This window comes from Cydia fagiglandana, chromosome 6 (genome assembly GCF_963556715.1).
Source record: "Cydia fagiglandana chromosome 6, ilCydFagi1.1, whole genome shotgun sequence".
Classification (NCBI taxonomy): domain Eukaryota; kingdom Metazoa; phylum Arthropoda; class Insecta; order Lepidoptera; family Tortricidae; genus Cydia; species Cydia fagiglandana.
Window position 1 is genome coordinate 9,821,363 of NC_085937.1, and position 21,424 is coordinate 9,842,786.

Genomic DNA, 21,424 nt, shown 5'->3' on the forward strand with positions numbered 1-21,424 from the left:
CCTGTTGTCTGCCTCTATATTTAATCAATTGTATTTTTCTTTTGTATCTTTTTACTGAGGTGTGCCAATAAAGAGTATTCTATCTATCTCTCTATCTATTTGCTCATTTCACTGGGGTAATTTTATAATTTCTTGTGGATGCTATTTAAGCAAGTCCCCGCGCTCGGTGGCGAGTGGCGGATGGAGCGGAAAATTGAGCTTGCTCCACTTCTATTTTCACCATTTCCTCGCACGTCTAGGAGCTGGCACTAGAAAAAGGTGTGCTGTTTATAGAGTAACCAGGTCCTTTTTACATATCATAGCGATGTCCCGCTCGCGTAGCGGAGCGGCGTGCAGATCTGCGTCTAGCCTGAAGCTTGGCATTTTATCTTTCGAGGTCGAATTATTACAGTTTGGTATGGTATGTTGAATGTTAGCAGGTGTTAGCGTTACTGTCGTGGGCAAAGTTGTTCTAGCATTAAGCATGGCAAGAACAGCTTGCACCTAAGGCTTACACGCACTATTTCTTATATTTGTGAGTCGTGTGTCCCAAAGGTTTTGTTACCGCAGTCTTCTAATAAAATAAAAGAGCATAAATTAGCGTTAATATTTATTAGCTATAGTTTAATATAGACAAAATTGTATTTATACATACTGTTCCCTCTTAACAGATCGAGGTTACTTGTTACTTATTTTATGAATTAATTGGTTTTAACTTTTTTAACTGACTGTGTTCTAAATGCATAATAAAAAAAATATATAAAGGCACGATCAATAAAACTTATATTAACTTAATTTCAAAAATAAAATGTAATTACACTTATAACTATAATTAATTTCAATAAATAATATATATTCTGTACCGTTTCATTCAAAGAAGTAAACAACCACATTTTATATTACAATTGCAAAAAAAGTAAGTAATACATCACATCTTTGGCAATGAATTAGATGTCAGCTGTTTTTTTTTTCAGTTAAACATTTAAATCAACATACATACCGGCCCTCAAACGTTTCAGTAACGAATCTCAATAGATTGCATCGTATTGTTTCGTAAAAATACAAATAGATCTTCATTCTCTGCAATTGTAATTAATTCGCTTCTTCATTATTTACCCCCGTGTATAAAACTGTTAATATTCTATGTTTAGCATTAGTAATGGCACAATTTGTTACTTCTCACGTTAAAAGGCACATGATGACAATATTATCTTGGCAGTGAACATATCTTGAATATGCACAGATTTTATGGAAGTTATTCGTGACACAAAACGTTACACACACAACATCACCTTGTCATCATTACAATTTTGTAATACGTTAATGTTATATCGGAGAAAGTGTAAAGCTCTGTTATAATTTACTTTATCATCGATTTCAAACAATCGAGGACTGACTGCAGAGTAGGTTTATGGTAATTAATAAATTCATATAAAAAGTGCACACAAAATTACAAGCAGCTTTACGTAATCGGGTATCAAACACCGTTATTTGTACGGATAACGCATTATTAGAAACTACCCCAATATTACACTGTTTCCAAGGACGCGTCGCACTATTCAGTCGTCGCGACATGAAGAAAATTTATCATTTCGAACAACTAAAAGTTTTCGGTTAATGATAAGACACGATTCGTTCCCCCTATTTATCACACAATACGTAAGTACAATACACACACACTCGCACAATAAGTACAAAAAGCGTACTACAAATAATGTAGAGAAATATTGATAAAAACAGACCCTTTGAAAATTCATATTATTGCAATTAGAAATGTACAAGATTCACAAACGTATAAAATAATTAATTACTTATTTTAATGATCTATTTGAGATTTAATAAAATAATTAGCACATTACGGCGATCATTATTCGAAAGTAGTCACATATATTTTTTTTATAAATTACCGACAAAGGCACGATTTAAGGCATCATACTAAGTTTTCAATCGAACAGTCTACTGACTACATAATTTAAAGTCATAAAAGATTCTACAATAGTAAATATTGACTACTGACCAGTACAAACGAAGACACGCTGGAGTGACCAATAGAAGACCTTATCACGTTGTAATAAGATTTACGAATGGTCAGAGGACCTACCGCGAAAATCGAAATTTCGTCATTTACCTCTCTATCGCTAAAATATGTATGCTAGCGATAGTGATTAAAAAAAATCGATTTCAAATGTTCGCGGTAGACCCTCTTATCTGCGTCGTAGAGGGTACGTGCGCGCCCCGGGGCGCTCGTTTGAGACGACTACTTTCGTGACATTAATTAAACCTTTGCTACACTTATGACTGACAGATCCTTATTTGCCGGCGTACGTGGGGTTTTTGAAGGTCGACGTCGCCTGCTTGTAGATGGGGTTTTCGCCCTGGGAACAAATATTCATCGTTGTCAATTCATAACTAGACAAATACATTTTCCCTCCTTTTAGGCTTTGCCAACGTATATTATGGTTTTTTTTAACCTATTGAACGCCTGACGGTGCATCCATTTGCCGTAACGCTGACGACACGGGGGAAAAATTTAGTTTTGTGAATTAATAATGACACCCTAAAAGTGGGGTGTTTTCCAGTACATTTTCATCAAAAAACGATCGACAACACGTCTTTGTCACAATTTTGCGTTGACGTCAATTGCCGTCTGTGGCGTTCATAAGGTTAAAGGAGAAGACAGGAGGACGTGTTATCCGCGCATATCAGCAGAAAGCGTAGGAGAGGATTATATATAAAAGGAAATTTCAAAATGTTTATGAAGGTAAAAGATGTGCACGTACCGTGTCCCATTTGGCCATCATGCGCTCCTTCTCGAAGCGCGCGAACTCGCGGCGGTCGTGGATGGTGGTGACCATCTTCCACAGCATGAGCAGCGCCAGCCCCACCAGCACGATGGCCGCGATCACGCCCAGCACGATGCCCAGGATGAATACCTACACGTTACGATACAAACTTGTTTAACTCACCAAACTACATAATACAGCGGGGTTGCGAAATGCATCGCAGCCGTAATGTGGGTTTTTTTAGTTTTTAAGATATTCTTTATGTATGCTAGTATGTTTTTGGCTTACACGTATACGAAACAGAAATTTGGGTAGCGTGCGCAGAGCCAAAGTCAACACTTACCCCATATCTATAATATAACACGTTACAAGCCACAATTAGTTAATTTAAGTTTTATCCTTACAAATATATATTATAAGTCAAAATGACAGATTAATGCAAAAATTAATCCCCAATTAATATGCTGTAATACACCATATGAATGGGGGTTTACGGCATTATCCTATTCGTACAATGTATTGAAACGTAAGGTGTACATAGTGGGGATGCTGACCTTGCCCGTATCAAGGGACGCACGCAGAGGCAGCCCCCGCCAGGGTGTAGGGTCTATTCAGAGTCGATCTAAAATTTGCTAGGCTATTAAGTAGATAAAAACGATAGATGAAATACTGAGCTAGGTTTTATAAGTTTAAATTTATAAATGGGGCATAAATAGATGGTGGATATCTGACCTTCTTGGGACACTCCCGTTCCTCCTGCGCCCTAATGTAGAGGTCCTGTCTGTCGTCGTACGAATATACGAACACGTACAAGCAATCGTCTTCTTCGTCTTGGAAGCTGCACAGATGCTCATTCCTAGACTCGTTCGCTGAAATAGAAAAAAATATCGCTTAAACTTCTCACAGCGGCCGGTTCATGTCTGAACATGGGAAGTGATGTAATGATTGAATCAGTCGTTCCAGGGCTCTTACATTTCATGCCGATGACGCAAAAATGATGTAATTTAACATATAGGGAGTTTTTTACAACACTACAAATTTAGATAACTTACCTATTGACGCGTTAAAAAATAAATACTTGTTACGTAAATTACACTGTTTTTTAAAAATACGTATTATTAAATAAACTAATAATATATTATTTAATTGTGTGACAATAAGATGAAAGTCAGTTCTAAAGACGTTTCTAAAGACGGTTAACTAAAGAGCTTGACAAATAATTAATTATTACGAGAATATGAATTAGAATCAACTCTATGCAGTGTGACGTCATTTTCCCGTCAACGACATGAAAAGTACGGGCCCTGCGCCTATCATGGTCGCATATTTATCACTTGTCATGTCAAGCGTCACTTTCACCTACTTGTCAGAAAGTGACAGGCATGATAACAGATGATAAAAAACCGACCATGTTAGCCCTACTGGTGGTTACCTTCAAGTTTTCCCTTCTCGATGATGGGGTTGATGTCATCGGCGTCCTTGCAGGACTCGAAGCACACCTGCTTGTCGTTCCACTCCGCCCCGCGGTGGTGCACCTTGCACAGCACGCATTCCTTGAACTTCTCGCAGCGGCCGGTACATGTCTGGAACATAGGTAATGATGTAATAATAGAATTCAACAGGTGAGTATCTATGTATGATTGATATATCGGGCAGGTATGTAGATATAGCTTAATTTTTCTTTATCTTTTGTTTCGCGGTCAGTTACTCTTTTATTTAGTGGTAGTGTTTTAATTGACGTCAATAAGAAAAGCAACAGCGGTTACAGCTATTGGTAAACTTATTGTATTTTGAACATTGAACTACGGCTGTAAAGCTTGGTAAAGCAGAACTGACCTTTGCACCCCACAGCGCTTAGTCCATCTCTCACAAATATCCAACTTAGTGTACAATGACTATTGAAATACTCACTGGGCATTTATCGCAGTATCTGCCCGAGTAGTGCTGTGCGCTGTTGACATTGCACACACACTGACCGCACACACATTGCCCATTGCCGCTGCAGATTTCACCGTCACCTGCAATTACAATAAATGGTTATAACTCGCATGTACCTTTACCTAACGCATTATGAAATAAAACGACAAATTAAATAATTGTGGTTGATTGGGTCTAACACCTTTTTCTTGTAAATCTTTGCTGTGGCAATGCCAAATGTCGCAATATTTTCGAATACACAGCGGCTGACAGCGTCAAGCAACTTAGGCCGCGGACTGGACGCACGCGACTGACGGCGCGGTAAGCGGTGCTGCGGGCGGTTGTTGCCGTCGCCGCTGTTTTCCAAAACAGTTTAATTAAATTTTAATTTTGATCGAGTCGCTCGGTCGGTGCCGGGCGGCAGTGGTTTGCGCGTCGCCGGTCGCGTGCGTCCATTCAACCGCCTTACACAAACATCGATAAGCGCACACAAGCAGTCATGTCAGCGAAGTCATGTATATACTTTTATAACTAACACGGGACTTAATCGCGTAAAACTCCCATTACCTTAGTATGAGTGATAATCGTGTTGGTTTTAATCAGCAGGTCATGTTTACCTGGAGGGATGCACGGCTTGGTGTCGAGCAGGCAGTCGCAGGCGGCGCCGGTGTACTCGGGCTTGCACTGGCACTTGCCGCACACGCACTCGCCGTGCTCGGGGCCCGAGCAGAGCAGACCCTTGTTGCGGTCGCAGGAGAAGTTCTCGCACTCGCAGAACGGCCCGGATATCACCTGATAACAATGCCTGGTTGAGTAATTCACGCGAAAACATTGTTTTTAATCCGTGATGCTTTTTGAATTAATGTGGCGCTGGTGGCCTAGCGGTAAGAGCGTGCGACTTGCAATCCGGAGGTCGAGGGTTCAAACCCCGGCGCGTACCAATGAGTTTTTCGGAACTTATGTACGAAATATAATTTGATATTTACCAGTTGTTCGGTGAAGGAAAACATCCTGAGGAAACCGGACTAATCCGAATAAGACCTAGTTTCCCCTCTGGGTTGGAAGGTCAGATGGCAGTCGCTTTCGTAAAAACTAGTGCCTACGTCAATTCTCGGGATTAGTTGTCAAACGGACCCCAGGCTGCCATGAGCCAGGGCAAAATGCCGGGATAAAGCGAGGAAAAAGAAGATGCTTTTTGAATTAATGTCCTAGACTGGTAGCAAGCGGTAATGGTGTTTCTGTTTATGTTAGTACAGTCGCCATCAGATATATCGGAGCAGCCAAGTTGTTCACAAATATCTGAACACGCCTCTATTGTCAAGCCGTTAGAGTGCGCGTTCAGATATTGTGAACACCTTGGCCGCTCCGATATATCTGATGGCGACTGTACATCTCGTCGGGTCTGGCAACAGTGGCAACTAGTCGCACTTGTTGGCGAGGCGGCTGGTTGTGCGGCGGCGGCGGGTAGAGTACACGTACCTCGGTGGGGTCGGACATCTTGTTGCACTCGCAGACGCCGCAGATGCAGTTCCCGCGGCCGGAGCAGACGGCGCCGGCGCTGGCGTTGGTGGGCCGGCAGCCGCGGTCCTGGTCGGCGGAGCCGCCGCCCTGCGCCGAGCACTCGCAGTGCTTGCCGAAGCGGCCGGGCTGGCACAGGCACACGCCGCACGCAGAGATGCCGTGCCCGCTGCACACGTCGGGGCTGTCGTCGTACGCCTAATAACATACCTTGTTATTAGTTATAAGTCTGGCAAACCAATTTTGGCATTAGAAAAAAGAAGCAAGTTTTAAAAAGTGCAGGCTATTTCGAGCCCTTTTGTTCGTTATTTTTAGCATTAGAAAGAACTTGCAAGAAGGTAAGCGATCTTAACAAGTCTTTTAATTGAAAAACGCTTTTTAAAAATCAAAAAGCATTACTTATGAAGTATTGCTTACAAAATAATATAAATGATCGTATTCGATTCATAATTGTTACATATTTGCCGTAACTTATTTTTAAAATGTGTTTTTCAATTAAAAGACACGTCAAGATTGTTTACCTTATTTCTAATGCTAAAAAAAACGAACTATACTGACTACTATACTATACGAATGCTGACGACACAAATGCTGGATCGGCATAGACTCGACTTTTCTGCGAAGTACGACAAATCATTTACTCGTGTCAGAGCAGTCCGTTTCAAACTCGCTGACTTTTATTTTTCTGGCAATATTTGACCCCAAACAAATGACTTTCGAATTGTGTCTTTAATGTTGTGTTTAAAAGAAACAGTCTAATAGTAGTAGGGTCAGTAAGGTCATTTAGCATGCACTTTAGTCTCAGGCGATGCCGCTTGGCATGATTGTTCCTTAGGTCAAACAAAGTTGACCTGGCCCGGTAGACAGGAGATCGTACCATGCAGACCCCCCAAAAAGGGGGGGTGAAAGAGTCGGCTCCCCAGGTCCAATCTATGCTATATTCCTTCCTAGTCTTAGCAACTAGGGCAAGTTATATATCATTTTCGTATAAATTAGGGACGAGGAATTCATTTTTGAAATAATTATTATGCCTTTCGATACAAAAAAAAATATTTTTATACAAAACATGAAAATGTTATGTCATTTTTTGTGACAATTTTGGATGTTACAATCACAGTGTGGTGATTTGCACTAAATAAAAAATTGGACGATGTAGCCCATGTATTCTTTATTCTGGAAAATATCACTTTATAGTAGGCATTCATACATTTTTTTGTAAAAAAAAAATTTTTATAGCGCGTGGCGGTAACGATTTCCATACAAATGGAACTATGCCCAAAGTCCAAGATTAAAAATGTTTACTAAAATACTGAATTTGACATTTTAAAAGTTTAAATATTATGTTTTAATAATTTTTCCATGCGTTTTTGCCCTTTTTTGGTACAAATTTGTTGTTTTTATTTTTCTTCCACACAAACTTTCCCCCCCCCCCCCCCATTTCCCCCCTTAAGGGTAGATATTTCTACTAACTTATTCCTTTTGTAATTAATCGATGTTCAAACGTTCAGTACGGATATGATGGTCGTATTTGTCTACGTGACAGCGTGATAAAACGGTGTCCGTCCCTTTCTATCCCGCAAAGTTAAAAAGTGACAGTTGTTTTATCACGTGGATAAATGTGGATAAAGCGATCCATAATAGGCTTGCAGGTTAATATGTTTGGTAGTTTAGGATCTACGTGTGTTTGAGCTAAAGATATTTTATTTCATAATATCCCATGCATTATAAATTATTATAATTTATAATATCTAACAAAACTCTGCTTACTTCCAGACATCATACAATCTAAACCCCTGAAGATATAAAGCTGAAATTTTCAACATCAATTAAATGCGACAGGTTTAAGTTTAAAATAAAATAAAATTTTATAAAATCAACGCTTAAGGGGGGGAAATGGGGGGGGAGAAAGTTTGTGTGGAAGAAAAATAAAAACAGCAAATTTGTACCAAAAAAGGGCAAAAACGCATGGAAAAATTATTAATACATTATATTTAAACTTTTAAAATGTCAAATTCAGTGTTTTAGTAAACATTTTTAATCTTTGATTTTGGGCATAGTTCCATTTGTATGAAAATTGTTACCGCCACGCGCTATAAATTTTTTTTTTTTTACAAAAAAATGTATGAATGCCTACTATAAAGTGATATTTTACAGAATAAAGAATACATGGGCTACATCGTCCAATTTTTTATTTAGTGCAAATCGCCACACTGTGATTGTAACATCCTAAATTGTCACAAAAAATGACATAACATTTTCATGTTTTGTACCAAAATCATTTTTTTTGTATGGAAAGGCATAATAATTATTTCAGAAATGAATTCCTCGTCCCTAATTTATACGAAAATGATATATAACTTGTCCTAGTTGCTAAGACTAGGAAGGAATATAGTATAGATTGGACCTGGGGAGCCGACCCTTCCCCCCCCCCTTCTTGGGGGGTCTGCATGGTACGATCTCCTGGCTACCGGGCCAGATCAACTTTGTTTGACCTAAGGAACAATCGTGCCAAGCGGCATCGCCTGAGACTAAAGTGCATGCACTTCCATACATTTGTGTTCCTTACTGACCCTACTAATAGAAGGTTTATTAAATTATAAGGTTTACTGTTTTTCGAAATAACATACTACAGCAGAAATAAGCTTTAACTAATCCCAAGTTATAAAGCAAAAATGATAGATTTTTATGAAAAAAAAATGCATATTAACAATATTAACATGATAAGCTATGCAAAGTGTGCAAAATAGTAAAAACATCTCTATCAGTCAAAGTGGTGCAGTTCACCTTTGTTAAGATAAACAGCTAGAACGTCATTTATTGTGTACAAAAGACCTCTTGTTATTATAATTATATCGCATTGTATTACAAATAAGTACACAGAAGTGAACTCACGTGATGTCCACGGTGTTCGCACGGGCAGTCGCATTGCATCTCCAGCTCGACAGTGAGGCCCTCGGAGATGACTCCGGGGTAGATGACGAACGTCTGCTTCCACTTGCTCGGGTCCTTCGGACACTCCTTCAGAGTGATCTCAGCTGTGAACTCCACCACGTCACCCACCTAAAATAATGTAAAGGATTTTTTGAGATTTTCGTTAGAACCAGATAAAAAATAAGTTTTTGTCAAAAATTTCATTTTTGGTACAAACTTTTATCGCTGACTGTACTTTTCTTTCCACAGGCAATAATTAATACTCATCGAGACAATTCTAAAAACCCCAAACACAATTAGGTTTCGTTGTTTCATCACAGAGTTCAGTTGCTATTTCAGTCAATCACGGTACAAAAAGTACTGAAGTTTCCGAGAAAATACGATGAAAAACGATTATGCACTACATCGATGTTATCGACCAAGGTAAACACCTATTAAGTATGAAAAAACAACAAACGTTAGTTACCAATAATTCTTAGTATAAAATTATGAATACATAAATATGACTTACCCTTAATCCGTCACACTTATTCGTCTGAATTACATTGGTTTTGTCAAGACAGGATGAGTAATACACGATTTGGATGGCGTCACTCGATGTGTCCGTAATTTCGACCGCCGAAGTGATTTTCTGGAGGAAACAACAATTAAATAATCAGATACGAGATTAGAACTTAGTCACTTAAACCTAAGAATTAACGTCATCAAGCATTAATAGAATATAATAAACAGACTATTAGTCACCAATACAGACAATAGAGTATTTTTCGCTATTTATGACACATTTAAGCTACAATGTAATGGGAATACGATTATGACATAAACGTAGTGTATCAAAGAATGAAATCTGAATTTTAATCATCATGTGTTCATGCAATTTTGCAGCTCGGTGTACAACAAATAATCAGGTCAGATGGCAGTCACTTTCGTAAAAACTAGTGTCTACGCCAATTCTTGGGATTAGTTGCCAACGGAACCCCAGGCACAGAAGAAATAATAGTACTACCGTACAGAAAGGACACTTCCTACAAACTCGAAGTTTGACAGCGATTCAGGGTCGAATCATGCTATCCCTTTCTAATATATGGCACTATCCCTTTCGGCTATTTAGGGTTGTCAAATTCAAGTGATTATCTTATATGTGGTTGTGCACGCACAAGGAAGTCAAGTGGTGCCAACCCTAATAATTGCTCAGAGCAATGCTGAGCCGAACGGAGCCGAGTTCGACCGAAGTCAGGTGTCGTGTCTCCCCACTGCCCCAAACTCCATTGAGCCGTGGCAAAATGCCGGGACAACGCGAGGAAGATGATTGCACTCACGTTGTACTGCTCGCGCACCAAGTCGACGACGTTGTCCGAGTTCTCGGTGAGCACGCCGCTGCTGGAGCCCTGGATGTGCTTGCTCAGCTCCTCGTACACGCCGATCTGCTCCGATGTCACCGCGAATATCACGTTGATCGAGTGGTCCTTCGCCTAACGGAAATCAAAACGTTTTGAACACCAGACGGCGAAGGAATATGCCGTGCCGCGGACGCCAGGCGATCGTCATTATTTAAGCGAAATTGAGCTTTACGGAGTCCTGCGTAAGTTCCTATTGCATTAGCGAAGCTGACAGCTGTAGCTGTCGTTGGCAAGACTTTCCGATGACGGCCATAGCCGTCTGTGGCTGTCAAAAGGTTAAATAAGTGGATCAACTATTTCTTGCCACTTGTTGCTATGGTTCCAGTATGGCTCCAGTGTCTCGTAACGCGCAACATGTCGAAATATTCAACTTTTGTGTACGTTTTCTACGAAATCTCGTGTGCGCTATCGAGACGGTGAGAGGTAGGTAGTCTTTCTGCCGCGTGTTTACGCGACGCTCTCTGAGAGTTGTTAAATTAAATTTACCGAACATGTCAAATAATGCAGTATATTAATCAGTGATCATGTAAAAAGAATGAGTTATAACATTTATAATAACAAAATTTGTTGTTAAGAAACAGTTCATTAATCCAAATTTTATGACAGGAAAAATTATTGCCTTAGGTTACCTTTTGGTTGATTTGAGATATGCTGGGGTAGTCTTGTACGGTAGAGTATGTGTACAGGTTGTTTTCCATGTGGCATTCACCGTCGTTGGGCTGAACGATGCCACCAAGCTGTACGAACAAACATGCATGTAAATATTTAGACCTTTACATATTAGTACCTATTACACTACATGACTAAGACTCATGTCATCCGGTATATATATTACGCTCATAATGTTCACCAACGAGAGATAAATGACATGACACCTAAGGGCCACTTGCACCACTAACCCGGGGTTAAGCGGTTAAACCGTTAACCCCGTGTCAAATTGTACTGTACTTGTACGCGGGTTAGTTGAATGGTGCAAGTGGCCCGAAGTGTATCCCCGCGCGAAATGACTAATACAGAAAATACTACAAAATTGTAAATCTGACAAAACAATGGCATATATATGTATGACTCGCCTCGAACCTTTTGGCACGTCCAGGTTACCGGACACATCAGCTATATACAGATAGTATTTGGTGTATGTTTAATTGTTTACCTTGCCATCTCCAGCGTAGTGGAACCCGGCGTCAGTGGAGAACACTAGGAGCCTGTTGGCCTTATGCCGCCAACCTATCTGCTCCTTGCACACCATGGCTTGCATGATGGCGTCGAACCCACCCTCCGGCGCGTCCAGGTTACCGGACACGTCGGCTTTAGATACAGCTTGCTGTAAACAAAATTACAATCTAAACGCGTATTTTTTTTTTTATTTCTTCTTTAACAACAAACCAGAGTGGAATAGTGTAAGAAGTTTAGTTATCGTCTCAGTCTGTTCAGCTAGTAATCATCTTAAATTTATTGTAGAGCTGCTTGTTTCGTCATCTTTGCAAAATCATTGTGAAAGGCTCTGAGTCCTTACTTAGATCTATAACAATGGACTGTTAATTATACAATCTACATTATACATACATCGAAATAAGCGGTGTCAGTGCTAAGTGACATTTGGTTCTTGAAGCCGTAAGGTGCCGCGCAGCCCTCGCAAGGAGCCCTCAAGCTGAAACGAAAAATCACCATTAGTAAACAAGAAACCTTAAATATAGATAAAATAATAGTTTTCATGGCAAATGACCTGAATTTCAGATAATACATCACATTAAATACCATTGAGAGCCCTAATACTGTTTAACTTACTTTTTCTCGACAGTAGAAACATAAGGCATGACAACTTTGTCGACAAACGAGCCGAAGCCAATCCTGAAGTTGGAGGTAATGTTCTTCATAGTGGCGGAGAGCAAATTGCCGAGGGCCGCCAGTTTTTCCTGGTCGTTCTTCATAGAACGACTGAGGTCCATGAGGTAGTACAGGTCTAGTGGGTAGTCCTGGGCGCGGGAGTAGGCGAACGATAACTTTTGCATTTGGTCTGTAAAATAATTAGAAATGTAACTAATGAACGTAATGTTTTTAGAAACAAAAAAACTGTAGACATAAAAAAAAATTTAACCGAATTAAGAACCTCATTTTTTATATGAATTAACAAACTTATTAAAAATTTGCACCGTGATACCTATGTGTGCATTTGTGATAGCAAAATTTGCAAAACTAATCTCTTCACATTTTGGAGTACTTTGACCAGTGTGAAGTGGTTGAATTAGTGTTACAATTAGTTTTTATATACAGGTACTTACTCTGTCGTAATTGCAGATTGACTCTCTGCGGTTTGATCTGAACGAGGTTCTCGCCAGAGCCAGCTGTGGACATAGCGCCGCCGGCGCTGGCGCCGGCCCCATAAGAACCGGACTCTCCGTATGAGCCTGCACTGGAGCCCGAGCGAGACCGCGCTAAAACACAAACGAGGGATTAATCATTTAATGACTACAACAGTTAAAGAAAAATGTAATCGTAATAATGATACGGGAGAGTCAATCGGTTCGGGCAATCGATTAACTATAATCATGAGCCCTACACCCCAAGACTCCACTTATCCCCTCAGATATGGAAAGAAAGGCCACTACAGCAATACAAGGCTAAAGGTGAAATTACTCTCCACAGCTGAGGGTTTATATTATAAACTGTAGTATATGTGAAATGGAACGTTCTCTTCTCCAGTGTCACTCCTTGTGTGTGGTTTAAGCTCCAATAAAATAAATCTACAAAATTAAGTAGTTTTAATCCAAGATATAATATTGGCGACGAGGATGGGATACGAACCCACGCGTGCAAAGCACACTGTAACTGATGTAGTTTATTTAGGGCTACAATAGCCTTAATGAATAATTCTTTGCCATGTATTTAGTTTTAAGTAAAACTAGATTAGTTTTAGAATAAGTCCGGGAGAGTGTAGTATATGTGAAATGGAACGTTCTCTTCTCCAGTGTCACTCCTTGTGTGTGGTTTAAGCTCCAATAAAATAAATCTACAAAATTAAGTAGTTTTAATCCAAGATATAATAATCCACATGCTAAATGCGGGTCTATCCAAGTATAAAAGTTTTCTCTTAAACATTTAAAATACTTTAAGTATAGGTTTATTGTTAGAAAATATGACTCATTTACTAATCAACCACAAGTTACGGAATAATCATTATCCTTCTAATCGCAACTTTCCGGGGTACACGGGAAGAATGATAACACAGTAGTTAGCAAATAGCAATACCAACAAACAGCGTTAAGCGAACCTTTGTTTATGTTATTAAATCCTATAAAGACGATAACAACTATAAATTAGAGTAGTACGCAATGTCGGTTTTACATAAACCACAAATACCGAACACGTAAATTGCTTTATGTCAAAAGTTAAATACCTATATCATAACTAGGTATACCTATGTTATGATATCGTCGGCCTAAGTCGCAAACGTCGTAACTCCTTCGGGGGAGTTACGCGATTTTCGACTATAAGTATTGCTGTCCAAGGTAGCAATTACTAATTTCCTTGAAATGGAGTTACGAGATTTGCCACTTAGGCCGACGATATGTGTGATATTTGTAGGTAAACAGCGCCGAACATTTTTGATATCATATTGTGTCTACGTTGCAGTAGGACTGATTAATCTTTAGCTTCGAAAGCCAAAAAGTAGGTATACTGCACTGGGCCAAGCGGTGGGTTATCACCACAAGTACCTATCTCATTAGCCTCATCATACTTATTCTTATTAGTTAGTTTTTCATATATAGCCACAAAGGACATGATCTTCAAAGACGTAAGATACCTAATACCTCCCATATAACCATTCAAGTCGCAGAATCATCAAAGTGGTAACTAAATGTCAGATGTGTCGTAACAGAGTCCACACAATGTGTCTAGAATTGTTTCGAAACAAAGTGTCGTCGCCGTGTGTACACTTTTCCGTAACAAGGTGTCGACACATTTGTGTGCACTTTGCGTGCGGTTTGCGACTAAATCTGACAGCAAACTTGTGACAGCAAATGTCAATATAAAATACCTCTTGAAAACCAAGGTTTGTCAAACTACTATTAGTGTCTCGTGTGCTCGTAATTCTCGTAAGTCATCATGGGCGATGCGAATGATAAAAATCGACCAAAACCATATAAACACCCAACACCCGTCAACCTTTTACAGAATTTTTTTTAAAGAAATGCAATACGCTACTAGGTCAGGCAACGAATGCTCAAAAAAGTTGTAGAGGGAAATGCTCGGAACACAATTTTTGACTCCGTAACTTGGTTTGGACAAGTTAGGAGGTAAACATATCAAAAGTCCTCGGCCGTAGCCCTTGAGCGGGGGGGAGAGAGGGGGGCTTTGAAGGTCCCATTTTCCGGTTTTTCGATTATATCTCGGAAACTATGCATCTTAGCGACATGGCCACTTATACAAAATGAAAGATAATTTAATTTGTTACAAGTTTATTTAGTCAATTTTTTCCATATATTGAATAGTTTTTGAGATATCCGCTCTTGAAACTTTATTTAGGGCTCTCAATTTTATCTTGATTTCTACATCAGTGAAGGTGCTAGGGCGTGTTCCACAAAATTTAAAAACAATTTTTTTAGGGTTCCGTACCTCAAAAGGAAAAACTGGAACCCCTATAGGATCACTCGTGCGTCTGTATGTCTGTCCGTCTGTCACAGCCTATTTTCTCGGAAACTGCTGGACCAATTAAGTTGAAATTTGGTACATATATGTAAATTAGGGACCCAAAGACGGACATGTAACGTAAACAAATTGATTTTATACCCAAAAAATTACCATTGCCCCCCCCCCCCCCTTTATCTCCGAAACTACTAGGTCTTAAATTTTGAAAAAAATACACAAAATAGTCCTCTACCTATCACGATTATTAAGATGACAGGAAAACCTATTAGAAATGTGCAGCCAAGAGCGAGGCGGACTTAATGTACGGAACCCTTAATACGCGAGTCCGGCTCGCACTTGGCCGGTATTTTTTAAACTCCTCTTGACGCTTAACCGCTGAACCGATTTCGTTGAAATTTGGTATAGAAATAGTTTGCGTCCCGGAACAGGACATAGGATAGATTTTATAACCAAAATCATCTTTTGAAGGTGTGAAAAGTGGCGTGAAAATTTGTACGGAAAATCAATAACCGCTGAACCGATTTATATGAAATTCACATTTCACACCTTTAAAGGATGATTTTTGAGATAACTTATTATGTCCTGTCTCGGGACTCAAAATATATGTGTACCTTTTTATTAAAACTGTTCAGCAGTTTAAGCGTGAAGAGGAGTTTAAAAGAAAGTATTTTAATAAGTTTATATGTTTTTACTTCGAATGGTGTCAATGTGATACCATAATTAAATTTGGTACTGTGAATTTATACGAAAACGATACCAAACATGGCCTCGTAGCTTTACTGATGTAGATGTCAAGATAAAATTGAGAGCCCTAAATTCTTATTACTTGGCCTAACTTGTGTAGAAGGAAAAGGAAAAATAAAAGTCTTCGGCAGGAATATAAGACACAAATATAATTTTTAGAGTTACTATTTCAATCATCAAACATAAACATACCTTGATTATATTATTCCAGTGAGATACGCATAGATAAACAAATACATTAAAAAAATTACAAGGTCGAAATGTCACGGAGCTTGTGTGAGTTACATGTGAAAAATAAAAACTTTTATGACAAAAAAATCTGGACACAATTTAAGAATCATCCAATTGCGTCGAGGAATCATCAGTATTTTTGCTTGTTTCATTACCTCCTTGCTTCTTTTTTTGTCCTTTGTATTCTGTAGCAATTGGTTAGTTCTGAAAATAAAGATAACTTGCGTCGTCACGGATGTCGATTTATAGGTTTTAGGGAGTGCAGAATTCGAAAATGATGACCATTTTATAGGCGGCTACGCATTTTGTCATAAAAGTCGTCATGAATATCGTTTTATAGGTTTTAGGACGTGACAGGTCCAACAATTGTCTACATCACTGTAATTGACGTCACAGGCCTCCATGGGCTACGGTAATCGCTTACCATCAGACGGGCGGTGTGGTTGTTTGCCACCAACATGTTAATTAAAAAAAAACTCCACTATATCGCCAGTTAATAAGTACTTATTTTGCGAAGCTAATGACATTTGTCACAAGAAATACGACAATTGTCACGAAATTCCGACACAACTCAAGAATTACCGAAAGTTCTTTGAAATCTTGTGACAATTTTCATCATTATCATCATAAACATCGCAAGAGAAATACCTGTTTTTTGCCGATATAAGAAAGTTTTTAAAAATAATACAATGATGGTGACAAACAGGAATACGGCCCGCCCGATGGTAAGCGATAACCGTAGCCCATGGATGCCTGTGACGTCAGCAACAATGGGACTTGTCCAAATGTCGCACCTGTCACGTTACGTCACATTGTCACGCCAGGGAATACATCTGAAAATTGTGTGTTCCCATTTGTCCCCATCCCGATAAGGTGGGAAAAAATGGGAAATATTTACATGCAAATCTTATTCCATCTGTTCCCTGCGAGGATAAATGGGATTACATCCGAAAATTGTGTGTTCCTATTTGTCCCCATCCCGATAAGGTGGGAAAAAATGGGAAATATTTACATGCAAATCCTATTCCATCTGTTCCCTGCGGGGATAAATGGGAATACATCCGAAAATTGTGTGTTCCCATTTGTCCCCACCCCGATAAGGTGGAAAAAATGGGAAATATTTACATGCAAATCCTATTCCATCTGTTCCCTGCGAGGATAAATGGGATTGCATCCGAAAATTGTGTGTTCCTATTTGTCCCCACCCCGATAAGGTGGGAAAAAATGGGAAATATTTACATGCAAATACTATTCCATCTGTTCCCTGCGGGGATAAATGGGATTACATCTGAAAATTGTGTGTTCCCATTTGTCCCCACACCGAAAAGGTGGGAAAATTGGGAAATATTTAGATGCAAATACTATTCCATCTGTTCCCTGCGGGGATAAATGGGATTACATCTGAAAATTGTGTGTTCCCATTTGTCCCCACCCCGAAAAGGTGGGAAAAATGGGAAATATTTACATGCAAATACTATGCCATCTTTTCCCTGCGGGGATAAATGGGATTACATCTAAAAATTGTGTGATCCCATTGGTCCCCACCCCGATAAGGGGGGAAAAAATGGGAAATATTTACATGCAAATCCTATTCCATCTGTTCCCTGCGGGGATAAATGGGATTACATCCGAAAATTGTGTGTTCCCATTTGTCCCCACCCCGATAAGGTGGGAAAAAATGGGAAATATTTACTTTCAAATCCTATTCCATCTGTTCCCTGCGGAAATAAATGGGAATACATCCAAAAATTGTGTGTTCCCATTTGTCCCCGCCCCGAAAAAATGGGAAATATTTACATGCAAATCCTATTCCATTTACGTACAAAAATGTCCCCCTGTCAACTTTCAATCGAGATTTAATCGATAATTTATTCGATTAATATTCAGATTAATGCAATTTCAATCTATGTTAGGTCGACTAAATTAATCGCGATTAAAATATGAGGATTAACTTTTTTTATTCCATTAATTAGTCGAATAAACAGTTAGACGATTAATGCCCTCATCTCTGACCACGGCATGGCTCTTACACTTTGAGAATATTTGAAAACGAATGAACACAAGGAGCCATTTTGCAAATCCAGTAACTTTGTTATTACTTTTGACAGCGCGTGTCATGTGTCTACACAGAGTCGACACAAAGTCGAAACATTTGCGACTACTTTCTGACTGCAATATTTCTCAGCCTTAAACCATATTTATACATCATAATTAACAAGTTTCGTAGTATGCAAAGCGTTATTTCTGTTATTTAAGTATAGTATACGCATCAAAGTACTAAAAATGCATCAAATAATATAGTTATGAACACAGGCACTGAGAAGTAAACAATTTCATTTCCGGCTAAACTAAAACAATGTGGTGGCGCATTGATTATATTACACTTAGTTTATCAAATCACTCGAGCAGTTTAATTCCCCATAATAATTTAAGTCCTATTGTAATATAAATGCAAACAATATATAATTACGTCTTGTAATCCGTTTTAGAGATGGCGTATTAATGTCACTTATTTTTATTTAACTATTTTTCCATCTGACAGTTTCCATTTGACATGAACAAAATGAACGAATGAACGAATGATTTTGGCATAAAGTAGTCGCAAACTCGTAACAATGTGTGCACACGGCGACCACACTTTATGTCACTTTGTGTCATGTGTCGACCCTTCCCCATTTCTAGTAACTGTGTCGACACGGCGACGACTCTGCGACTGGAATTGTGACCGAAACAGACGGTGTCGACACAAGATGTGTCTACACCGCGTCGTAACGGCGACTGGAAATGGTTGTATGGGCTACTATTGACATTCGGCGGTTTAAGGACATCTGCTTATTTCTTACTCAGATAATCTTACTTCGGCTCAGTTCCTTATTGTAAGTGGAGTCTATATATACTGCAAGTCGAGGGTTCAGGACCATATAAGTCCAACAGCGCCTTATTCCAGTAGCGTCTATAAGTGTTTCTAAGTATTACTTACTTCTACTAAGTTCCTTGTTATAAGCTTGATCTACGGACAGTTCGTTGTCGGGGTTGAAGATGTAAGCTTCATTACAGCCCGCAGTGCCTCCTTCTAAGGCAGGGTTGAAGCACCTCGGGCCGTTGAACCCGGCGGCGAAGCACCAGGCACAGCTGGCCGCCCGTATGCAGTCGCTGCAGGTTGTCTTGCTGGAGCATGGGTTCTGCGCTAGTTGGGCTAATGGGGCGGGTTGGTCCGACTCCGCCCAACATATCGCGACCAGGCAAGCCCATAGGCACAGTCGTAACGTCGTTCGTTGTGTGTGCATTGTGCGATTTGGTTGTGTTCAGATCGAAATCTGGAAAGGAACTATAATACATTCATTTCATTTAATTCCTAATAATATTTACTGATATGTATGATTTGCTCTAATCTAATTAAGTAATCACGTACTTAATAATGCTAAACACATTTTATGCTGTCATTAAATGTGTAATGAGTTTTTATTTAAAATTATGACAAGAGTTTTTATTTGCAATGGCCATACGAGGATAAAAAAAAACAATGTCATTATGATTTATGACTCTTTTTAAACGAAGGAGAGAGTTAGAAATATTGCACTCACATATTAGTTAGGTACTGATTGAACAATTATGCGCAAAGGAGATAACATAGATAATATGTACATGTATTTTTCTACCTACATGTTGTTAAACATTTGACATCTAATGATTATATTTTAATGTACGAACATGTAAAATCGTAAAAATTTAACTGCAATCGATAACATCACAGATTACGACTTTATTTCAGTAGCAATTTAAATGAGTTAACAATATAAATAACTAATAGTAGAATATTATTTATTAAACATAATGAAAAACAATACAGAAAGAAAAACATACAGTCGTATTGCTAAAAAAACCGGGCAAGTGCGAGTCGGACTCGCGCACGAAGGGTTCCGTATTATAATGAAAAAAAACAAAAAAAAAAAACCGGCAACCCATCCAAGTACTGACCACTCCCGACGTTGCTTAACTTTGGTCAAAAATCACGTTTGTTGTTTGGGAGCCCCATTTAAATCTTTATTTTATTCTGTTTTTAGTATTTGTTGTTGTAGCGGCAACAGAAATACATCATCTGTGAAAACTTCAACTGTCTAGCTATCACGGTTCGTGAGATACAACCTGGTGACAGACGGACGGACGGACGGACGAACGGACGGACGGACGGACGGACAGCGAAGTCTTAGTAATAGGGTCCCGTTTTACCCTTTGGGTACGGAACCCTAAAAACGATCTTCTAAGCAATGTTTAGGTGAGCAGGAAATTAATACATAACTGACAGCAATTAACGGAATGAATAATTGAATGACGTTCATTAGCGGATCAATCACTAAATCGAACTTTGGGCTAAACCACAAAGGTTAAGAACAAAATTAATAAGGTCTGCAACGCTTTCAAAGTAGTTAATAAAAAGATAGACAAGCAGATAACGAAATATTGAACTTCGCTAAATCGTCCCTTTCTACACGTGTCGCAAAGTTCAGGTTAAACTACATAACAACATTTGAAAAGGTGTCACGGAAGGGAGCCAGCCGCACGCGCCGCATGGGCCGGGCTTTGCGCGGGCGCAACTAGAAAGGGCGCCGCCCACGCGCGGATCGAGGCCAGCCAGACTTGACGTGTGGGCCGGCACGGTTACGGGAGCAACGTGTGACCGATTGTACAAGTCGGGTTACTACATCTGTAAGGTGGGTTTTAGCTAAAGCTGAATGGGCGGTTTTTTATCACGACTTTTTTTTATTTTTACGATTTATTTATCTAATGATCCTAATAACAATGTCTATATCTTACGTACATCAAATGATGCAAGTTGTCTGCTAGGTGAGCCTCGTTATTCTTACAAGGACAGAGCGAGCGATAACTCTTTTACGAGTATAGTCAATAAAAATAATGTAGATTTACATCAAAAGGGGATCAAATCATATGCTCTAAGCTGGCAATCGAGAGCTATGGCCAGAGCTACTATACAAACTCAAAACAACTACCGGAGTGCCATTAATCGGAATCTTATTAACTGGTCAATAATAATGATGCATTATTGCTGATTGTAGAAGTCGGTCATGCTTGATTATGATTAACATCAGACCGGCTTTTACGCTTACAGTGGTCTTAATGAGAAAATGACTGACAAAGAAGAACTGAAGAATGACTGACTAAAAGAAATACTAATGTAGTTTTTAAGTGAATTGCAAGGCTTTTAGCTCTCCTGATATTTCCAGTGAACAGTTCAACAAGAAAATATGTTTA

General features: G+C 39.2%; 1 protein-coding gene across 1 annotated transcript in view; it reads right to left on the bottom strand.

Annotated features, from left to right (window-relative positions):
• Positions 1 to 576: 576 nt before the first annotated feature.
• The window catches only part of LOC134665139 (integrin beta-PS), a 28,782-nt gene continuing 7,934 nt past the window's right edge, over positions 577 to 21,424 (bottom strand). Inside the window, exons 2-17 of the mRNA XM_063521983.1 lie at positions 19,134 to 19,470; positions 12,811 to 12,963; positions 12,317 to 12,545; positions 12,095 to 12,179; positions 11,682 to 11,852; positions 11,158 to 11,265; positions 10,448 to 10,600; positions 9,640 to 9,759; positions 9,090 to 9,257; positions 6,159 to 6,395; positions 5,297 to 5,471; positions 4,674 to 4,780; positions 4,195 to 4,345; positions 3,495 to 3,631; positions 2,760 to 2,912; positions 577 to 2,354 (exon numbers count right to left, since the gene is read on the bottom strand). Of these exons, the coding sequence (XP_063378053.1) occupies positions 2,289 to 2,354; positions 2,760 to 2,912; positions 3,495 to 3,631; positions 4,195 to 4,345; positions 4,674 to 4,780; positions 5,297 to 5,471; positions 6,159 to 6,395; positions 9,090 to 9,257; positions 9,640 to 9,759; positions 10,448 to 10,600; positions 11,158 to 11,265; positions 11,682 to 11,852; positions 12,095 to 12,179; positions 12,317 to 12,545; positions 12,811 to 12,963; positions 19,134 to 19,440 (2,520 nt within the window). The 5' untranslated portion in view covers positions 19,441 to 19,470 and the 3' untranslated portion in view covers positions 577 to 2,288. The remainder of the gene's footprint in view (positions 2,355 to 2,759; positions 2,913 to 3,494; positions 3,632 to 4,194; positions 4,346 to 4,673; positions 4,781 to 5,296; positions 5,472 to 6,158; positions 6,396 to 9,089; positions 9,258 to 9,639; positions 9,760 to 10,447; positions 10,601 to 11,157; positions 11,266 to 11,681; positions 11,853 to 12,094; positions 12,180 to 12,316; positions 12,546 to 12,810; positions 12,964 to 19,133; positions 19,471 to 21,424) is intronic.